This window comes from Esox lucius, chromosome 4 (genome assembly GCF_011004845.1).
Source record: "Esox lucius isolate fEsoLuc1 chromosome 4, fEsoLuc1.pri, whole genome shotgun sequence".
In the NCBI taxonomy this organism is placed as follows: domain Eukaryota; kingdom Metazoa; phylum Chordata; class Actinopteri; order Esociformes; family Esocidae; genus Esox; species Esox lucius.
In genome coordinates this window covers 9,732,126-9,755,416 of record NC_047572.1, presented here as the reverse complement: position 1 = coordinate 9,755,416, position 23,291 = coordinate 9,732,126, and the positions used below count along the sequence as shown (strand labels likewise).

Sequence of the window (23,291 nt, the reverse complement as noted above, 5' to 3'; positions counted from 1 at the left end):
TTAAAAGCTGCCCATTTCTCCCGCTCATGCTGTGATGCACATCATAACAGTGACTTCTATTTGCACCACCTGTCTCATATTGCATTCTAAATGGTTGAAATGGATGGGTGTGTGAGTCTGTAAGCTGCAATATCTCAGTTCTTCAAAGAAAAGGCCTCAGGATTGGTTTGAGAGGAAGAGAGGTGGATACGGTCTACACATTTCACATTTCAGTGTCCATTTTCTCATCGCCTCAAATGAGCAATCTCTGCATGTTGGGCTGAAATGTTTCACAATAATAGATTTCAGTGGGCATATTAATCATTGAAAATACTATATTATACATTCAGAAAAAAAGTCAAAAGAGTAGAGATAATGACACATTAGAGTGATCTCTTTAAAGTCCGGAGGGAAAATGTGAGGGGCGACAAGGCACAATTAAATCTGAATGCGGTCTTATAAATTCTGACATGCACTTCAATCTCTGTATCATCCATCTTCTTTTATGCAATTTTAAACGCCCCCGCTGCCTGTTCATGTGGACAGAAAATTGCTGTTATAGAGTGATGGAGCACATTATCAGCACTGTGAAGTAAAGCATTGATCCAAAGATTGTATCGTCCAAAAGGGTGCCAGGGTAGGGTGACTTGGTCATCAGCAGAACTGATGGTAGGTCTAAACTAGGTGCTGTACAGGGTAATAACGAGACATTACAAGACCGATGCCACACCCTTAAACTTTTATAATATATAAATAAAGAACCATTCACTTTATGCAATTAGGAGACGCTAGAATATGCGAACTTCCCTCACAAAATCCCCAGGAATTCATCCCAGGGAGCTTTTGATCACAACATGAGCACCGTAGGGTAAGAAGAAAAAAACATGCACCCACTGGGAGTGAAATGAATTGAAAGTTAACATAGTTTGAGAATTTAACAACCATTTGATCTATTTGAGAAACAGAACTGTGACGATACCAGGAGCTGTGAATGCAGTGTCTGGTGCATTGTATAATTTCTGTGAACATGTTATGACATTCCCAGACCGTATAGCAAAGTGCATCCCTTTTCTCAATATGTAGGACAGCTACAGCTAGTTGCATTGAACCAGTACAGTGATTAGGAGAGTGTTTGTAATAAGGCTGATTAACCCATTTTGTAATCCGCTCAAATATTCCTTAATAGATAACTGTGATTATTAACTGAGAGACTGGCAGACTCAATTAAATGAGAGCACTTTTACTCATGTAACAGTATGATAAAGAGCACTATAGACAGTATATTTCTACAATCCTGTTTCCAAAAAAAGTTGTGACAAAAAAGATAATAATTTAAACCCAATATTCAACAGAAAATAGTAGAAAGACAACATATCAAATGTTGAAACTGAGAAATGTTATTGTTCCTTGAAAAATGTATGCCCACTTTGAATTTGATGCCAGTAACACATTTCATATAAGCTGGGACGGGGCAACAAAAGAATGGAAAAGTAATGCTAAACATTCCTGGTGGAACATCTCATAACTAATTAGGTTAATTGGCAACAGGTCAGCAACATGATTGGGTATAAAAAGAGCATCCCAGAGAGGATGAGAAGTAAAGATGGGTAGGGGTTCCCCACCCTGCGAAAGACTGTGCAGGCAAATAGTGCTACAACAATTGTCTCTGAACACAGTATGTCGCTGCATCCACAAATTTTAAAAACAATTTATAAATAAAGTTAATACTCTACCATGCAAAGAAGAAACCATACATAAACAAGATCCAGAAATGATTTTAGAGCAACATATGCTGTCATCCAGACAACGTCTTTAACAGGGAAGGCCTTGCTTATTTCAGCGCAACAATGCCAAAACACATTCTGCATGTATTACAACAGCATGGCTCCCTAGTTAAAGAGTCCGGGTGCTAAACTGGCCTGCCAGCAGTCTGAACCTGTTACCCATTTAAACATTTGATGAATTATGAAATAAAAAATATGACACAGGAGACCCCGAACTGCTGAGCAGCTGAAATCCTATATCAAGCAATTACTTACAGAGTAATGTAAAAGAAGAGGTGATGTAACACAGTGGTTAACATGCCCCTGTCCCAACTTTTTTTAAATGTTTTGCTGGCATCAAATTCAAAATGGGCATGTATTTTACCAAAAACAATAACATTTCTCAGTTTCATCATTTGATATGTTGTCTTAGTACTATTTTCAATTAAATATAGGAATAAATGATTTGCACATCATTACATTCTGTCTTTATTTGCATTTTAGGCAGCGTCCCAACATTTTTGGAAATGGGGTTGTAGCTTTATTTACTCGGCAGTGCAGAACAAATAAGTCCATTGTCAAACTCTGATAACCAGTTATGGTGTGGCTACCATGATATACAACTCTAGCATATGCCCCCCTTTTTTTGTGCCACAATCGAGGCCATTGAGGGCTACCTGTCTGAACGATAAGGGTTAGCTGACCATCATGGAAGAGCTCACTCCCCCTGCCAGTCTCTTTATGCTAAAGAGCTTGCTGCATATAATGGTCAGCCAAAAGCTATTCACATTTTTAACATGCTGCTATACTTATCAATTATTTAATTATTAATAACTATTAATTTTGCACCTAAATGTTTCTGTGCACATGCACTATACAACTAAGCAGAGCATCATTTGATACAGATGACTGTAACATCCTGGTTGGCATTTTCACGCAGTGAACCTTGTATGAAGTATAGGCAGCTTTGCTTGATGAGGTTCTTTATTATTATTATATGTGACTACCTCATGAAGTTGAGAGAATGCCAAGAGTGTGCCACACCCTCACCAATGCAAAGTGTGGCTACTTTGAAGAATGGAAAATATACATAAACATAGGAATTCCATATGTTATTTCAGGAACACCATACGAATACTGTGTTTGACCCCCTTTCGCCTTCAGAACTGCCTCAATTCTACGTGGCATTGATTCCACAAGGTGCTGAAAGCATTCTTCAGAAATGTTGGCCCATATTGATAGGATAGCACCTTGCAGTTGATGGAGATTTGTGGGATGCACATCCAGGGCACGAAGCTCCCGTTCCACCACATCCCAAAGAAGCTCTATTGGGTTGAGATCTGGTGACTGTGGGGGCCATTTCAGTGCAGTGAACTCATTGTCATGTTCAAGAAACCAATTTGAAATGATTTGAGCTTTGTGACATGGTGCATTATCCTGCTGGAAGTAGCCATCAGAAGATGGGTACATGGTGGTCATAAAGGGATGGACATGGTCAGAAACAATGCTCAGGTAGGCCGTGGCATTTAAACGATGGCACTTAGTGCCAAATGGCACTAAGGGGCCTGAAGTGTGCCAAGAAAACATCCCCCACACAATTACACCACCACCAGCAGCCTGCACAGTGGTAACAAGGCATGATGGATCCATGTTCTCATTCTGTTTACGCCAAATTCTGACTGTACCATCTGAATGTCTCAACAGAAATCGAGACTCATCAGACCAGGCAACATTCTTCCTGTCTTCAACTGTCCAATTTTGGTGAGCTTGTGCAAATTGTAGCCTCTTTTTCCTATTTGTAATGGAGATGAGTGGTGAGTGGGGTCTTCTGCTGTTATAGCCCATCCGCCTCAAGGTTGTGCGTGTTGTGGCTTCACAAATGCTTTACTGCATACCTCGGTTGTAACGAGTGGTTATTTCAGTGAAATACTCAGACCGGCCCGTCTAGCACCAACAACCATGCCACGCTCAAAATTGCTTAAATCACCTTTCTTTCCCATTCTGACATTCAGTTTGGAGTTCAGGAGATTGTCTTGACCAGGACCACACCCCTAAATGCATTGAAACAACTGCCATGTGATTGGTTGATTAGATAATTGCATTAATGAGAAATTGAATAGGTGTTCCTAATAATCCTTTAGGTGAGTGTATATATATATATATATATACACACTCACCTAAAGCCATAACATTATGACCACTGACAGATGAAGTGAATAACACTGATAATCTCATTATCATGGCACCTGTCAGTGGGTGGGATATATTAGGCAGCAAGTGAACATTCTGTCCTCAAAGTTTATGTGTTAGAGGCAGGAACAATGGGCAAGCGTACGGATCTGAGCGACTTTGACAAGGACCAAATTGTGATGACTGGCCAGAGCATCTCCAGAACTGCAGCCCTTGTGGGGTGTTCTCGGTCTGCAGTGGTCAGTACCTATTAAAAGTGGTCCAAGGAATGAAAAGCGGTGAACCGGGAAGAGGGTCATGGGCTGGCCCATGTTGTCCGATCCAACAGACAAGCTACTGTAGCTCAAATTGCTGAAAAAGTTAATGCTGGTACTGATAAAAGGTGTCAGAACACAGTGCATCGCAGTTTGTTATGTATGGGGCTGCCTAGCCGCAGACCAGTCATGGTGCCCATGCTGACCCCTGTCCACTGCCGAAAGTGCCTACAATGGGCAAATGAGCATTAGAACGGGACCCATAGGCGGAAATCCCGGGGGGGACAGGGGTACACGACCCCCCCATCCAGGGAAACCTAGGATTTGCCCCCCCCCCCCCCACAAATCATAGGTAAGCATAACAATGCAATTTATATAATATTATTATGACGCAATGAAAGCACCTGTGCTGACTATCGACACTTAATAGCATGTTTTTGGCAAGATGACTGTGTTTATGTCTACAGTCTGAAAGGCACTCAATGCATGTAGCTATTTTGAGGTTGATACAGTAAGTTTGTTATATGTTGGTAGGGTTCACACTCACAATAGCTGAATTTGAAGAGCTCCAGCAGTGAGCAAACCAATGGCGCAAACTAGAACAGTATTACAGCACTACTTTTGGTGTTCCCCTCAATAATTCCTCTTGAGAAAATTTCATGTAATTTTCCCCTCCAAAGTTGATATCAGATTTTTGTCCTTGACTGGACCAGAGAGCAATGAAAGAAGGTGGCCTGGTCTAATGAATCACGTTTTCTTTTACATCACGTGGACGGCCGGGTGCGTGTGTGTCGCTTAGTGTGTAGCATCAGGATGCACTCTGGGAAGGAGGCAACCCGGCAGAGGCAGTGTGTTGCTTTGGGCAATGTTCTGCTGGGAAACATTGGGTCCTGCCATTCATGTGGATGTTACTGTGACACGTACCACCTACCTAAGCATTGTTGCAGACCATGCAATTGTTGCAGACTGAGCATTGTTGCAGACCACCCTTTCATGGCAACGGTATTCCCTAATGGCATTGGCCTCTTTCAGCAGGATAATGCGCCCTGCCACAAAGCAAAAATAGTTCAGGAATGGTATGAGGAATACAACAATCAGTTAATAGGTTTTGACTTGGCCTCCAAATTCCCCAGATCTCAATCCTATCGAGCATCTGTGGGATGTGCTGGACAAACATGTCCGATACATGGAGGACCAACCTCGTAACTTACAGGACCTAAAGGATCTGCTGCTAACATCTTGGTGCCAGATACCACAGCACACCTTCAGAGGTCTAGTGGAGTCCATGCCTCGATGGGTCAGGGCTGTTTTGGCGGCAAAAGGGGGACCTCAACAATATTAGGCAGGTGGTCATAATATTATGGCTGATCAGTTTATATTCAGACTATTTGCTGAAGTGCCAGAAAAACTGGTACAGATGAGCCCATACAAAATACATAGCAACGCCACCCATGCACGTCATTGGTTGCATCAGTGTATATATGAAGTGATAGACATTTGTAGAAGCATCTAGCGTTGTTTCCGCCATGAGAATGAGATGTTATCACGATTTAAGTGATTTTCAACATGGTTTAATTGTTGGAGCTTGTGAGATGGGTCATAGCATTTCCGAGGTAGAGAAGAAGCTTGGATTTTCACATACTACCATTTCAAGGGTGTACCGTTCAAACTAACGACAGCTGTGTGACCATTAAATGACTGTGGGAGAATGTGACCAGTGTCGGCTAGCAAGAATCGTTTCACGCGATAGGCGTGCAACACTGCCTCACATAACATCTGCATTCAATGCTGGGCCCTCAACAAACATCAGCATGAGGACTGTACTACATTCCCTCTGGGATATTGGAGCCGACGCCCCACTTGAGGACCCCTGATGAATACTGGACCCACAGCGATGCGCCTCGCCTGGGCCTGTGAACACCGCCACTGGACACTTGATGACTGGAAACGAGTAGCCTGGTCTGACGAGTCGCACTTCCAACTGTTTCAGGCAGATGGAAGGATCTGTGTGTGGAGAAATCCCCATGAAGCCATGGATCCTGCATGTCAACAGGGCATAGTACCATGCCATTGTAGCTGGTGGTGGCTCCATAATGGAATGGGGTTTGTTTAGCTTCAATGGGACCCCTGGTACGTCTACAAACGTCTCTGACGCTATGTGTGCATCCTTTCTGACGAGTTACACCCGTTCATGTCCTGCGTGGATTTTGATGGGTTTGGCCTCTTCCAACAGGACAATGCGCTGCCACTCAAGTCTTTACATGTCAAATAATGGTTAAAGTAATCAGAGTTTGGGGTCTTGCCATTCCCACTTAAGTCACCAGATCTCAACGTTATCGAACACATCTGTGATGCCATACAACGCGCTGTGAAACACAGAAATCCTAAACCTCGGAATACAACAGAATTGTGGACCACTCTCCAAGAATCGTTTCATGCGATGGTGTTCATTGCCTGCAGAATACTTCCACAAGCTCATGGAGTCCATGTCCCATCGTATTTCTACAGTTCTGCGCTCCCGTGGGAGGCCTACCAAGTATTAGACTTTCTGGCACTTCTGTGTATATACAGTACACACCTCACATTTTTGTAAATATTTGATTATACCTTTTCCTGTGACAACACTGAAGAAATGACACTTTGCTACAATGTAAAGTAGTGAGTGTACAGCTTGTATAACAGTGTAAATTTGCTGTCCCCTCAAAATAACTCAACACACAGCCATTAATGACCTTGTAACACTAACGAGTCACGTGACACCGGGGAGGGAAAATGGCTAATTGGGCCCAATTTGGACATTTTCACTTAGGGGTGTACTCACTTTTGTTGCCAGCGGTTTAGACATTAATGGCTGTGTGTTGAGTTATTTTGAGGGGACAGCAAATTTACACTGTTATACAAGCTGTACACTCACTACTTTACATTGTAGCAAAGTGTCATTTCTTCTGTGTTGTCACAAGAAAAGAAAACGTGAGGGGTGTACTCACTTTTGTGAGATACTGCATATTAAATATATATGTATGTACCAAGAAATCCTAAAATGCCCTGGCCAATACTATTGGCATTTTCAAGTAGTTAGAAGGTTCAAGCAGGTGATTCTCCTTTACTTTGACTCTCCATTACCTGAGGTGAGTTGCATTCATTCAACCGGTGTAAATAGAAATAATTACTCATTCTCCTGTTTTGTGTCACTGTGTGTACAGAAATGAGCATGGAGAAAACAGAATTGTTGGACACAAGACTGTAGCCAAGCATAGAAAATCTGAAGGCTACAGGTCTATCTCCAGTGACCTTGTTCGTTCAGTTTTCAACCCTGTAATGTTATCAAAAAGTTTAAGGCCCATGCCACTGTAGCCAATCTTCCTAGACGTGGCTGCAAAAGATCTCTGTCAAAATTAATGGACCTTCCAGCAGGACAATGACCCCAACCACATTTCAAAAACCACCCAGGAATTGTTCAAGAGAAAAAGATGGACTGCACTGGAGCCAACAATGAGTCTACTGTAAATCCTATTGAAAACCTGTGGAGAGGACAGAAAAAAAGCAGTTGGGAGGCATTCTTCAGATCTAGGAGAACTGGAGCAGTTTGCACAAGAGGAGTGGGCCAAATGGCCAGTACAAGGATGCAGGAAGCTCAACCATGGCTATTGGAAGGCCTTGCTTTTGGACAAATACTGTATTATATCTAAGGTGTCAACATTTTGGTAATTATATATCAATGGTGTCGACATTTTGGTAATGCTACATGTTTATTTTCTGATTTAATAGGATATACAGAGTTAGGTTCTGTATTAAATATTTTTATTCAGAACAGGTGCCAGTTTTGGACATGACTGTATATATACATTTTGTTAAATGAGAAATGTTGTGGGAAATATTGAAGCATTAGATAGCAGGTTGAGTAGAATCCACCCAGGCTGAGGTAGAAAGTATGCTTTTCTTGAATAACTGGTCCTAACGGGAGAACTGACAACACTATAGAATAGGCACAATTTTGAGCTACTGTATCTTTCTACACATAATGGCAGACTCACAACTGATTTAAATGAATTGAATTAAATATTACTGCACTTATACTCCAATTACATTTTCACTGCAGTTTACACACTATCAAAAGTAATATCTCACTCAGTTGTAGGGCGCAATGGAAGTAACATAACAATTTAATAGGGGAGATGCATACAAGCAGATGTGGAAATCTGTCTAGGATGGAAGAAATGATATATAAAAACATGCAAAAGGAAAGAAATGCATTGCCCTCCCTTGTGCCCAATAAATTAAAAAAACACTCTCCCAAAAGAGAAAATAAAAACTTTCAAAACCCTCCCCCATTTTCGACCAACCGCAGAACATTTCTAACTGTCCCCCTGCTGCTATTCCAAATTGTGCAATTAATAACAACTTGAAGGCAACGCAATATGTATACTATCTATGGAAGAACAACAAATAAATGAGCCAGCGTACTTACAGAATCGTGTGACATTTAGTCAATCATTTTAATGAATGTGCAGTGCTAAAGTAGTTTGTTATGCCCTGGGCAGTGCATTGTGGGAATACCTGGATGTTAAGAAACATTAAGAGAATAGTAAAACCTCCCACTTTTACTCCATGATTTAAAGTAGTGTACAGTAAATCAAATCAGGCCATGGTATGTTCATTACCCTCACAAAATATGCAGCATGTAAGCACTGATAAAATGCTTATGTCTGCCATCAAAACATTCATCAGTGCAATATTGTGACATAAGGAATACATCAACTTATGGTGTTTGACAAAAGCATATAATAAATGATCTTGCTTATGAATGTGTTGCAAAGTCCTTGTAAGTTCATTGTATTGCAATGAACTTTGAACGTGAGACTACAGTACCAGGAGATGACATTCACATGTCTGATAAAGCTGGATGCTCCAAAAACAATTCCCAGAAAGAAATCTGTAAGAAAAACTATACAGTAAATGATGATGAAATATTTTATTATATAGTCATTATTTACAGATTACAATAACCATCAGAGGTCTGGGAAAGACCTTGGAAAATGTAGGCTACAATCAGAACTAAAAGCTGGTTGCAATTGCTATCAGATGTGTTTGTGTGTGTGTTTGTTTGTATGCGTGTGTGTGTGTGAGTGTGCATGCATGTGTGTGCGCGTGTGCTTGCGTTTGTGTGTGAGTGGGTGTGTGTGTGTGCGCGTGTGTTTTCAACACATTTTGATGGTTTAATGAGAGACCTTGTATAATAACCATGGACAAACGTCCTCCGATATCCGAAAACCCAATTTATATAATGTTCCTCTCACTTCATGGAGGTCCAGGTGTTAACTAATGTACATATTCAAGAGTGTCTTTAACATACACAAAAAAAAACACACACAGTGCTTAGGGATATGAATGAACTCTAGTTCCAGTAATTATGTCTTGCTGAAGGTAATTCTGGATATCAATCATAGACTGTAAAAATAATGGACGACGCCCTTTCGCTCTTTTCCATTGGTGAAAAATGAAGCCACCAGTGTCCTGATACGGCGCGGACATCTGGACTTGCGTCTGCGCAGATAGCGATCTTGGGACCAGTTCTGCGCAGTAGTTTATGCGCAGTAGCGAGAAGGAAGTAAAGCCGTAAAGCCGCGAAATCAACGCCCCACCCCTGTGCCCCGCCCTCACTCTCCCTCGCAGAATGCGCATACCGTAATCAATCGCAAGTCCAAGTACAGTACAACCTTTGCTTGTTAAACCTAGACGATATGTTATAGCCTAACTTACATCATGTTTAACCTTAATTTAGAATAGGCCTAATACAAAAATAATTGGTAACTTCTGGCTAACGATCACCTGCTAGCTATTAACATGGCTATTAACGAGGCTTGTTGTCTTTTAGCTAACGTTAGCTAGCCCATTACATTTATTTACTAATTAAATAGCTTATACATTTTACTTACCGAAAAAAATTCAAAGATCGATTGGAAATGCCAGGTCGGTTAGCACAATGTACTGCAGAACAACCCATTATGTCCGTGTGAAATTATATCAATTATAGAAATTTAGAGATTAAATGTAAAGTTCCAATCTCCTCAGTCCTCCGAAGATTCAGTGGCTCCTCGGCTCAGATAGCTGTCAATCACAGCTGTGAATCACGACGTCACACCACCGTTTTTAGAGCATTAAATAACTAACTAAAAACAAACTTATTTTAAAAACAAACTCTTGAATTTACATTAGCGTGATACAAACTACAGTAAATGACAGAAACCAGCTTCGGAAAAAATATATTTGAAGGGTAAATTTAATTGTTTAGTTGGTCTCTCGCGTCCCATTGAATAACATGGGGAGGGCGGGGTTTATGACCTATACTGGGACCACTCACCAGGGGGGCGATCGAGACGTTTTGGCTTCACTTTTCAGGGCTTGTGCGGGCACGCTTGATATCAATGGGTTTAAACCTTACTAATGCTCAGATGTTCTAACAAATCTATTATGCTGCCGTGACATACCGTAAATACATATGCATACAATACTGTTTTTGCACTATTCCAACAGTGCAAGGTCTACCAACAGACTCTTAGGCCTCTTTCAGATGGACTGCAACGTCCATTCAATCCAATGGAGTACCATCCACACAACAGTGTGGATCAACAACCAAAGCAAATGCTGAGGTGCAGATTTCAGCTATGTGTTTATGGGAGAGCACAATTAAAAAATAAAAAATAAAATAAGTTGATATTATTCCTAATATACACTCACCTAAAGGATTATTAGGAACACCATACGAATACTGTGTTTGACCCCCTTTCGCCTTCAGAACTGCCTTAATTCTACGTGGCATTGATTCAACAAGGTGCTGAAAGCATTCTTTAGAAATGTTGGCCCATATTGATAGGATAGCATCTTGCAGTTGATGGAGATTTGTGGGATGCACATCCAGGGCACGAAGCTCCCGTTCCACCACATCCCAAAGATGCTCTATTGGGTTGAGATCTGGTGACTGTGGGGGCCATTTCAGTGCAGTGAACTCATTGTCATGTTCAAGAAACCAATTTGAAATGATTTGAGCTTTGTGACATGGTGCATTATCCTGCTGGAAGTAGCCATCAGAGGATGGGTACATGGTGGTCATAAAGGGATGGACATGGTCAGAAACAATGCTCAGGTAGGCCGTGGCATTTAAACGATGGCACTTAGTGCCAAATGGCACTAAGGGGCCTGAAGTGTGCCAAGAAAACATCCCCCACACCATTACACCACCACCAGCAGCCTGCACAGTGGTAACAAGGCATGATGGATCCATGTTCTCATTCTGTTTACGCCAAATTTCTGACTCTACCATCTGAATGTCTCAACAGAAATCGAGACTCATCAGACCAGGCAACATTTTTCCTGTCTTCAACTGTCCAATTTTGGTGATCTTGTGCAAATTGTAGCCTCTTTTTCCTATTTGTAGTGGAGATGAGTGGTGAGTGGGGTCTTCTGCTGTTGTAGCCCATCCGCCTCAAGGTTGTGCGTGTTGTGGCTTCACAAATGCTTTGCTGCATACCTCGGTTGTAACGAGTGGTTATTTCAGTCAAAGTTGCTCTTCTATCTGCTTGAATCAGTCGGCCCATTCCCCTCTGACCTCTAGAATCAACAAGGCATTTTCGCCCACAGGACTGCCGCATACTGGATGTTTTTCCCTTTTCACACCATTCTTTGTAAACTCTAGACATGGTTGTGCGTAAAAATCCCAGTAACTGAGCAGATTGTGAAATACTCAGACCGGCCCGTCTGGCACCAACAACCATGCCATGCTCAAAATTGCTTAAATCACCTTTTTTTCCCATTCTGACATTTAGTATGGAGTTCAGGAGATTGTCTTGACCAGGACCACACCCCTAAATGCATTGAAGTAACTGCCATGTGATTGGTTGATTAGATAATTGCATTAATGAGAAATTGAACAGGTTTTCCTAATAATTCTTTAGGTGAGTGTAGATAGAGATGTATATTTATCACTGTATTTAGGATATATTTTGGAAGGAACATTTGGTCGTTATGAATGATATGCTAGCTAAATTGCTTCAGTGAGTTAAAACAACTAGGCTCTAAATATTTTTTAATATTGCTGCAAACAATTTCCATACAGCATGTCGGGCATTAAAATCACACGTGAACATCTGGAACTCTGTCTTACCATAGATAGAATCAAACTCTACGCACTGTGTGATAATTTCTGAGCTAAAGCGCCATATTGATCACGATGACCACATAAAATATTCCGTGGGCCAACACATTGATGAAATGTGGCCTTGGGGCCTGTTGCAACTCTGAATGGCCACTAGATTATCACTAGCTGATCTCTCACACATCAATGCATGCTAAAATGCCCCGCACACCTGATCTCAATTGGAACAAACATTGCAAAGTGATTTACAGCACACTGAAGTGGATGTTATCTTTTAGTCATGATTGCACCCAACATTTATCAAGACAATTTTCACCTCCTGTTGACCTTTACATGTGAACAACTTGGTCTTTATAAGCAGACTAAAAGCAATTAATCAATACAGGCAATACAGGCAACAAAGTGTTTACCCTTGTCAGCTCACCATCAAGCAAGTTAGATACAAGAGCAGAAAAGTCTGGACTGGAATTTGAGTCCAAGACTTCAATAATAGAGTCGGCCAAAACACTGAATAGAAACCGTGTGTGCACTGAGAGCACACTCCAACGTTTCCAAGGGAAGCTAAACAAAGCCTTGTGCACAATGCCATATCCTTGGCATTGATTCTGAACTCAATGTCCCTTTATTGTTTTGGCAAAAATGAAAGCCTTGAATTGTTGTACATATTGTGTGGTTCCTGTCTGGCGCTGTGTGGCATTGACCATGGTTAGGGGGAATTGGTTAGGGGCCCACAATTGACTGATCTTGGACAATAGTAGTGATTTAGAACCAAAGCCATCAATAGGCATGCCTGAATCAGAGTTGGATTTGTGCCAGGTGGGTGGGGTTTGCAATTATTGACTATTCCATTGGTACTAGGGCAAAGCCTGCCAATTGGCATAGAGGAGGAGATCAATCTAGTTCAGTCTAATACACCCAGGGCCGACCTTTTGGATACAGATCAAGACAAGTCATGGACTAAAGTCTTTTCAAGCAGTCTGTTTTTTTCTGAAAGTACAAGTGAACTTTATAGGGATGGCTTGGAGAGTTACTAGGACTGTTCATTACTGTATGTACTAGGACTGTTTATCAGCAAGGTGTCATTTATGAATAATAACTACCCAACACTGGGGCCTAAAAGGATCAACATACAGGTAATATGTGATGGTTTGTGGATAGAAACTAGACTACATACGGTATGCCTCATCTGAAGTAAACGTCTTAGATACAATCATAAATATATGTCTGGGGTCAAGACGAGGGCTAATAAAACATGTGTTGGGAAAATGCTGGGCATTTCCATACCCAGCAGTAAAATTCCCTTTTTTAGAGTCAAAACCATAATTATGTGTCGGGCCATTGGTTGAGGCTTCTTGGATGGCAGATGTCTCACCAAGCCATTAACAAAGAATAAAACATGGTTGTCAGCTCCTTTCACCTCAAAGCTGAACAAGTCCAACCATCAACTTCAATGAAAGTTACCTCAAAAGATTAATTTTAGCTAAATAATAATATGCAATGCTAGCTAGCTAATATGTTAGCTGGACCAGCAGTTCTCAAGGTTCAATTTGGGACTGCGAGTTATTCCATGTATTTGTATCATTCTTGATCTAGCACACCTGATTCAGCTTATCATCGTACTGTTATATATGACGGACGCTAGAGGAGAGGTTAGAGAACCACTGAGTTAGTCAGCCTCTGATCAGCAGCTCATGATGTTCTGCTACAAAAATAACTAATATATTTAGCATACAATAGAGCTTCATATTTAATTATTTATTTTACACATTTTCTCATCTTTATCAAAGGTGCCAGTCATTTCAAATGCGACTGCATATTCTCATTACTTTCCCATGTTTTTTGCAACCCTTTCTGGCAGGTCTTCGCGGGCCTAATTAAGGCTCAGACTAGCAAACGTATTCTCTGGCAGACTGTTATCATCCTTAAATCCTGGAGAACTCCTGCTTGGCCCTTGGCATCCTTCACGACTTCAACTCCAGCCAAGCATTTGGTGAAGCGCCAGCCTTCTGTATCAAGTTAAGCCTCCGTGTGTCAGCAGCTAGTGACTGAGTCTTGGTGAGCTCCCGTCAAAAGAGCAGGGGCCAAATCAATCTGCTCTGCATACGTCGATGCTTTGTTGCTGACGAGCGGCGGTTCAGTGAACGTGCCCACCCCGCATTTCGGAAGGCAGCGGGGCTCTCTGCCGAGGCAGGGGAGGGGAGGCGGATGGGGGGGCGGCGCGAGGTGGGGCGCTCGGGAGCTAGAACGTCTGTCTTTAGATTCACTCTGAAACGCACCGACTCTCTCACGCAGGGGTACACACACGTTCGCATACACACCCGCTGACACTGACGCACCTGATGTGATTAATGATGAGGCTGGCGGCAGGAATGAAGAAATCATCCACCCTATCAAAGCGTCTGCCGACCGGCTGGGTGTGGACGGTGTGGTGGGATGCACTCCCGCTGGCCTGATTGATCACCTAGCACCGCACCAGGAGAGGATGGGAAAGAAGGAAAAGAGGGGAGAGATATTTAACATGAGCTCCATGAATTATTCACTCTGTTTGCCTTTTGTACTGTGTTGGCGTGTTTGCGTGTGCGCGTAGGGTAGCCTTAATTATCCCACTATGCACCAGAGACGTATGCCACAATGCACCCCCTAACAAGCCGGCCGTCAATGCTTGCTAATAATTTCTATAGAGCTTCAAAGAGAAAAGTCCACCTAATACTTTGCCATTTGAGAAATAGTTGCTGGCTAACTTGGTTTGACAGGTCAGAAGACAAGTGGTAATTATAAGAAGCCAAATCAATTGTTTTGAAAATGTCATATCACAGTTGTTATGCGATTTCATAACTAAGCCTGTCGAAGTTATGCAAAGACGCGTTTATCGACATTAAAAATGTTTATGTTGTTGATCACATCCCCTCATTTATTTACCACACGGAACAGTTTTAAGCTCACCTGTTACGCATTAAACCCTTTGAAGTTAACTAACCTCTGTGACTTGAGCCAGAGATACTTTGTGGAGATTATGAACATTGAATTTATTGGTTACGGCACCCACATGTTTTCAGTGGGCAGTTGAGTGCATTATGGTTAATTATTGGACAAGGAGTTCACTCCTAGAATTGAATGTTAGTCAATTGGACACTAGCTCAAAAAATCTGAGCAAGAATCATTTTGAACAAGAAGCACACCATTATAAATATTTTACAGATATAATAAAACTTTGTATTTGTAAAATGTTGCAATTTTTAAATTGCAACATTGCATATTTTTCAAGATAGTAGTCAGGATAATGGACAGCTTCTTGACTCATACTCTGGCTATCTAAGACAATAACAACCTGATAAGCACTTCTGATGCCAACATCATTTGGATAGCACTGTGTGGTCCAGCATTATTTTCTTGTCTATTTTGTTGCGGACCAAAATAAATCTGAACCATAGATGCCTATTATGGCTTATTTAAGATGGAACACAAAATAGGCTGGTCTGGACAGCTGTGGATGTTGACTATCCACAATTTGTTATGGTCCAACCTGAATAATTTTGCTTATTTGGAAACAATCAACTAACTTTACCATACAATTTGAAATGTAATACATTTCAACAGACACTGCAGGTTCATTAAATTGAGCACATGTTGCGGTTTCATTAAATGTACCACACACTGCATTTTCATTAAGCCAACTTTTCTTACAAAAACTTTATTTTATACTGGGTGTAATTTCTATTTCCCTAGATCCTCAAACTGAAATGAGGAGACCAATTATTTAAAAGGTCTGATAATGCCTTTAAAACCTTAATAAGTAAGGTTATATTCAAACATGGTCAGGTCTTCCAGGTTGTGAAGTGGTCCAAGGTACTCTTTTGTAATACCAACCTGAATTCCACAGTCTAGATTTGAGCATTGAATGTGACATTGCAGTTGTGTTATAATGTGGCTGGGAAGCCCGATGGCTGATACCAATTCACTAGTATTGTTTTGACAGGGAAAAGGAATCTTCAGCAGGGATTTTTTAATCTTGAAAGAACTGACCGGTATTCTTAGTTCACGCTCCCTCAGGAAGTTTAGCAGCTCAGGCATCTGCAAGGCTAAGTGAGGTCATCAAGTAAGTGAGCATGTCTTCACACGCATTGACCCAAATTACTTCCTGGTTCGACAAGCACTGTAAAGATGCATGACGGCTTGGTGTGGATGGCTAGGATGAAGGCTTGCCACAATCTTTAAAACTCCAAAAACCATTGGAAGTAGATGGAATGACTCAGGGCCATAGATGCACATGGAATTGACAACATTTGGGAAGAGAAAAAATGAGGGGAGGGTTTTGGGAATACTGAAAAACGATGTGGTGCAGCTGTGTCACACATGCTATGTAAAACCATCTGAAAGTTATAGTCGTTCTACAATAAAAAGCTAAGTATTCTTGTAACTCAATGCACTGCCTTCTAAAGGGTACCTAACTACAGAAAATGATGTAATTAATTGCAACAGATAAAAAAAAAAAACAATACCACCCTATTTGCAACACATTAAAAAATAACACCTTTTTTCTCAATACAACATAACTCGCAACATGAAAATCAATAATGTAATGAACTAGTCATGTTACAGTATTTCAAGGACACCACTTGTATGGAGCATTAGGATCAAGGAGGCTTCAGGCGGAGCACATTACACTACAATGTGCGCTTTGCTGCAAGGTCCAACAGTTACCTGCAGAGTTGGGAAGTTTCTCTCCATGTCTCCCCAGCTAAGGACCCACACTTGGTCGTGGGACTTGTCATAGTGCAGCTTCACTGGGTATGGGTCTGTGCTCACCGTCTGAAAGCACAAAAATACACCTCATGTAGCACGGCGCACAAACCAGTCAGCTCCAAGCTTCCCAGAGCCTGGGAAGCATTAGTCGTTAGAACATGCTTACGATGCATCTTTGACAGAAAATCTGTTTCCCAAACCCATCGTTAATAAAGTTGCACTTGAAGCACTTGTTATTTACCGGCTGCCTCAGACCAATCGTTAGATGCATTTTTCTGCCATACTTTGTCACTTTTTGCATAGCAGATCTATACATCATGATGTGTTGACTTTCAATCTGACTCGATATACAATGTGTAATTGTAACCAACAAGTCAAGAATAATACAATGCTCTAAATGAAATCCAATCTGACTGCATTAACCTCTGTAAATATCTACTAAGCTTACATAACTATGAATATATGGTTTACTACTATGGCCCTTACACATTTACTAGGGGTGTGCCTATCTCGTCATACTCGTATCCATAATCGTATCTGTTTGTCATAGTGGATACTTGTAATCGGAAAACCCAGAATTGCACTTTAAATATGTTTTAAATGCTGGTAAAGCCTGCAACTTAACTATGTGTTATTTCACCATCACTTGGATTTCAGTGCAATTCAGATGTTCCTTGACATACTCACATACTGTTTATGGTTTAAAGAATGACATTTCTCTGCCCTTACATTAACAAAACACTGCAAATAAATAATGCATGGCTGCCTGCTACTTCTAGTTCCCTCATCCCACATTCTGCTGTTTCATTTCGGAGAGGGGCAAAACAATTCTCTTTTAACACCTAGACCATGCCAAAACATTTGTACAGTAAGCATTTACTTTAACATTTGTATTTTTATTTTCCCAGTAATGTTTAGTTCAGAAAACATAAAATACCTTGCATTGGTTTTGCTCACATAACTACATACACACTTCTTCAGGCCATTAAACAACATCAGCTAGACCAAGACACCATATTATGGCAACGTAAGATTTAGCTGACTAACTACTAAGAATTTTGTCTTGTTATGTTTGGACTGGACAGAAAGTTGAAACCTAAGAGGAGTGAAGAATTGGGAGCCACTCATGTGTGCTTGTCTGTCGAGTTGAGGGGAGCATGAGAAGCTTCAACCCAACATTTAATCAGGAGAATATAATGACAATTTCTTGAATGTGTATAATTACTGACATAACTAGCTTAATGGCTAATAATAACTATCTTAATTGCCGGCTATCAAAGGATTCGGATGAACACACACCATGTGTTTGGAGAAATAAAGGGAGAGTTCAGCACGAGTGGGGAGCGGGTGTGCAGGAGCTGTTACGTGCATGTTTGAGTATTTCGGGTAAAACAAGGACTTAAAGCGTCACATATCCAATCGTAGCAGCTGGCCCAATGAACACCCCGCCGTGTCTTTAACTGACAGCCGAATCAGCCTTTGAGAGCACAGCCGTTCCACGCTATGAGAATGTTTTGTGGACAGTTGCTTTTTTTTCTGCATAAAGACAATAACGGATAAGAACAATAATCCTATCAAATCAGTCCAATTACTCAATTCCATAAAAATGCTCGGCACACCCTTAATTGGTACATGAACAGCTAGCCAAGAAAAGGAATAAAGTTTTCAAGTGTCATTCCTAAATTTGAGAGATATGAACCAGGTCTAAAAATAGACTCATGGCCAATTTTACCCCCTATTAATTTTGGCGGTCTTGGGGAAAAACAACCAACACGTCCTTGTTCTTTAGAGAGTCGGCAGTCAACGCATGTTTTGTATTGGTTTCTAGCTGAAATCAGTCGAATGAGACAGACAATTTTGTGGGAAGACATCGCTACTTAATTTGGTTGTCTGTAATTACAATGCAAATCCATGTGGCCGGAATTCTAATTTTGATGAAATGGTCTACAAATCAATGAGTTAGGCTTGTTTATGTGGGTTTCTGAAAAGTTCAATCAGGCTTTCTCATGTCTCCGTCAGCAGTGTTTACCAACATCAAAATGAAGCATTCAGAGCATTCAAAGAAAATAACACCTCCTCTACCACAGGCGTCTGGAGCACCTTAATTGAGGAGGACGGGCACAGAGTAATGGCTGGAATAGAATAAATGAAACATAATTTCCAAGTGCTGGATACCATTCCATTCACTCAATTCCAGGCATTGTGAGGTTTCCTCCCCTCATTAGGCTTCTGTGCTCCCTACCATCTAACGTGGGGGAGGTTTTAGAATGCTTTCAAGAGGTTTTGTGGTCCAATATCCAAATACAGTTTCCTGCCTACCCAATCCTTGGTCCAGAGGAGGGGGACTCGAGTCACATGACTTGACTCGAGTCTGACTCGAGTCACAATTTTCAGGACTTGTGACTTGCTTGATTAAAGTATGAAAATTACTTGACTTGACTTTGACTTGAGAACAAGTTACTTGAGACTTGACTTGACTTGAAGTGGAAGACTTGACAATGACTTGAACTTATAATAAACAAACAGCAATACAGTTATTTCATATGTTGTGACATCAGCACCACTAATCAGCGTATGTGCCTTTAACGCTGCACAATTCAAACCGCGTCAAACATGGCAGACACTAACGTTAGTCGAGCTCCACAAATAGTATCGTTTGGATACAAGGACTTTGAACTGGACCGTGTGAATAAAAAAGATTTGCCAGATGCAAAATATGCAATAACGTCAAATTTCATTCGTTATTTTAAGAACCACAAGGAAAGGTAAGAAAGTAATCTCTTTATATTCAGTTTCACTAAGATCTATAACGATTAAGTTACTAATGTAATGAATGAATCTTTTGTTTGTCATAATTTGGCCTTGGTTGCATATTATGTTTTTTTTTTTTCTTGTTAGAAATGTGACCATTATCATTACTGAATACATCTGGTAAATAGATGTAAGGGAATTTGACTATAACAGTGGCATAGCCTGAATTTTAATGTTGATGGGCATCTTAAAATGAGCGGGCATGTATATTATTACACGTAGGCTATAATGTCTGTATTAAATGTGGGCATTTTCAAGTGTTTGTGGACTGCGTGTGGAAACTAAAAAGCATTGTGCTTACACCATAACAGTTAACTTTACTGCATGAAAGGCTAACATGGAGGCGCCGATGTGATTACTAGCACCTAAACATTTCGAAGAGTTTTTTTTTTTACTCATACAGACAAGAATAATTACAGCGTAATTACATATTAGGCGGTTTTTCAGTCACAATAATTAGTTTATAAGGTTGTTATTATTAGCCCTTATTACATGGATTGGCTGAATTCCAGTGCAGAATGCGTGTTATTTCTTGATAACAGACCGTTGCCATGAAAAACAGCGCGTTGCAATGGACGCAGCAGGATTCTAACTAGAGACAGAACGGACTATTTTCTTTAGAGGAAGCAATACAATCGTTTTTAAATCAATAAATTCCTTTTGAAATAAATATTTTGGGTCAAATTATAGATTTATTTGGTAGGTAGCCATGTAATAAGCGGGATAAGGTATAGCGAGGCGGTTGTTATAGCGAATACAACCCCTTCAGGCTGATTCAAGATCCCTCCGCTTCGTCCCCCCAAAAAATTGTACCGCGGAGGAGAAAAATATTTGATTTTGAAATCGAGCTTCGCACCGAGCGCAAGTCAGAAACAGAGGACAGTGTGTGTGTGTGTTCATCTCTTTAGTACTGTGACTTGACTTGCTTAGGGTGAACCCTTGACTTGACTTGAAACTTATAAGGACTCGACTTGACTTGCTTAGGGTGAACCCTTGACTTGACTTGACTTGCTTGATTTATCTGAACTGTGACTTGAGACTTGACTCGAGACTTGATGGTTAAGACTTGAGACTTGCTTGGACTTGACCATGTGTGACTGTCCCCATCTCTGCCTTGGTCTGACCAAATGCTCCCATGCTGTAGGGTTTCTTCTTCACGAGACGTCTATACTTGAACACCTCCCAGAGGCCATGAATATTACATACAATGGGTCAGAGGATCTGATGAATTGGGCCTGAGCTTTAACACGCGTGGGTGTCCTTTCGAAAATAATTTAAAGCTCATAAAATTATTATGCTCATACCCTGATTGGCTGGAGATGATCCAGTAACTAGTAACTTTGTTCTGCACAACACCCCAAATATTTACGTCACCAAAAGAAACTGCAAAAGATCAGTGAAGTAAAGAAGTAGCACTATATTTTCCGCAACTTTACATCATTTGACGCTGGGCATGGAGCATATCAAAGCGTTCTTACTTGATAACGCGCTGTATTTGACAGGAAAAGCCAACTTTTGTTTATAACCAGACAGAGGGGAGGATCACCTTTTTTTTTTTATGTATGAGGTGTTTGTATGTGGAGTGGCATTTCAAATTGAGTGGTGACAGTGGCAATTGCTCAACATCACTGAAGTAATTGCTTTCAATCCATATCCATTTCTTGACACCTGGCTACGCTATGTTCCAGTCGGCTGCAACAGATGAGTCGTGTGTGGCAGCTGAGCGGCTCTTGTGCATTACATCCAATCGAGTGCAGATTGACAGTAGCCAACAAGCATTGAGAAAAGAAAAACACCATAGTGCTAATTTGGCGCAAAAATCTATTATTTTCTTTCTCTCCTAGGAAATCACAGCAGACTGCAAACAGGCATGGTGAAGTAGTGTTTTGTCCTCCCAGAAATGTCATATTTTCTACAGTGAAATCCTAAAAGAGCTTTTTACCTGGCAGATTCACGGTGAAGTGGTAACGTGTACGGCACTGCTGTGAGAGTAAACAACTCGTGAGGGAATGCAGAGAGATGAGAGAATAACGTGTTGAGTATTAGCTAATGTCTGAGCACAGTCACCAGAGGGAACATAGCTGTTGTTGTTTTCCCCCCCTGCAACTTCTGCCTCTCGAGGATTTAGTGTTATTCCATACTTATTCACATAGCGCCTCGTTGCTGTCTTCTATAGTGGGTATGCTATGAATTAGTTAGAATAAATTCCTTGGTGTACGCTGACATTTCTCTTCTGCTTTTAAAGTGTATGTATGGTATATAATGGGTACACTGCATGGTAACCAACTATGCTGGGCGGGAAATCTACACACCATGCTCATTAAAGCTAACTCTCACCAGTCAATTAAAGCACTCAATCTTCAAAGTCAAAAGACATTTTGTAAACAAACCGGGACTCCCTCACCGTCATTTCTTTCCTTGTTAGAGCTGAGCGAGTATCAGGTGGCTAATTAGTTAGCTCATCTAAAGTAATGAAGCCAAACCTCCAGGTGACCCATTAACAAGCTTGGGACAGACACCAGCGCAATGATCTTCCACGGTAGAAAAATTGCCACTTCAAGGCCTTTGACTGTGGGACACACAACATTAACGCAAAGCTTACACAAACTGTAGTAGGCCCCTACCTATTGTAAGTGGAACATATTAGGTTATCCTGAGGTACTGCAGGCTGGCAGTTTTTGTCACATAATGGTAAACAGTGATGGTTAGCAATAAGAATAAGTTGGTAGCCAGCAGTGATGGTTAACAGACGGACAATAGGGGGGTAAACACTAATTCTATTCACAGTGAAAAAAGTATGGTTCCTCAATGCCTGTGCCCTCCACTGCTACTGCTGGTCAGGAAATATCTTGGTGTTATTTTTTTTTTAGACACCTTCCTTTGGCAATAATAGGTAGAGCTTGTTGAAAATTATTATCAGATGTAGTCATTGGTGTACCCTTCTCCGACTATTAAACGTTCTAATTTGGTCAGTGATCCCCGAACAAATAGAATTTGCTTTATGATTGGTTCCTCGATCAAATAACAAGAACATTGTTTAATTCTTTAAAAATATTCCAGGTCTTTTTGACTCAGTCTTTCCTCTATGAATTCCTTGCATGCAATGGACATGAAAAAATTACAGTTTTAAATAAGAGTTAGGAAAGATTTACAAAAATGTGAAGGGTGTGCTCACTTTTGTGAGATACTGTATATATATTAAGGGTAAAAATTAAGAACCCACTGCAAATTGAACACTTCTGTTCCTCACACAAAACTTTCCTTTTCAACTTTTTTTAAAGGAAAGAAAAAGGTGCAAATTAAAAAAATTAAGAGACCACTGCACCTATTTCTTTCCTTTCCAAATATATATGCACCGATCAGCCATAACATTATGACAACATGCCTAATATTGTGAAG

The 23,291-nt window shown here is 40.8% G+C and overlaps 1 protein-coding gene across 7 annotated transcripts in view; it reads right to left on the bottom strand.

Annotated features, from left to right (window-relative positions):
* Positions 1–23,291, bottom strand: part of fstl5 (follistatin-like 5) — a 179,587-nt gene that overhangs the window by 5,712 nt on the left and 150,584 nt on the right. For all 7 annotated transcript variants that reach the window (XM_034291899.1, XM_034291900.1, XM_013132285.3 and 4 more), the window contains 2 exons: positions 17,040–17,147; positions 14,675–14,799 (listed from right to left, as the gene is read on the bottom strand). In XM_034291899.1, the coding sequence (XP_034147790.1) occupies positions 14,675–14,799; positions 17,040–17,147 (233 nt within the window). The remainder of the gene's footprint in view (positions 1–14,674; positions 14,800–17,039; positions 17,148–23,291) is intronic.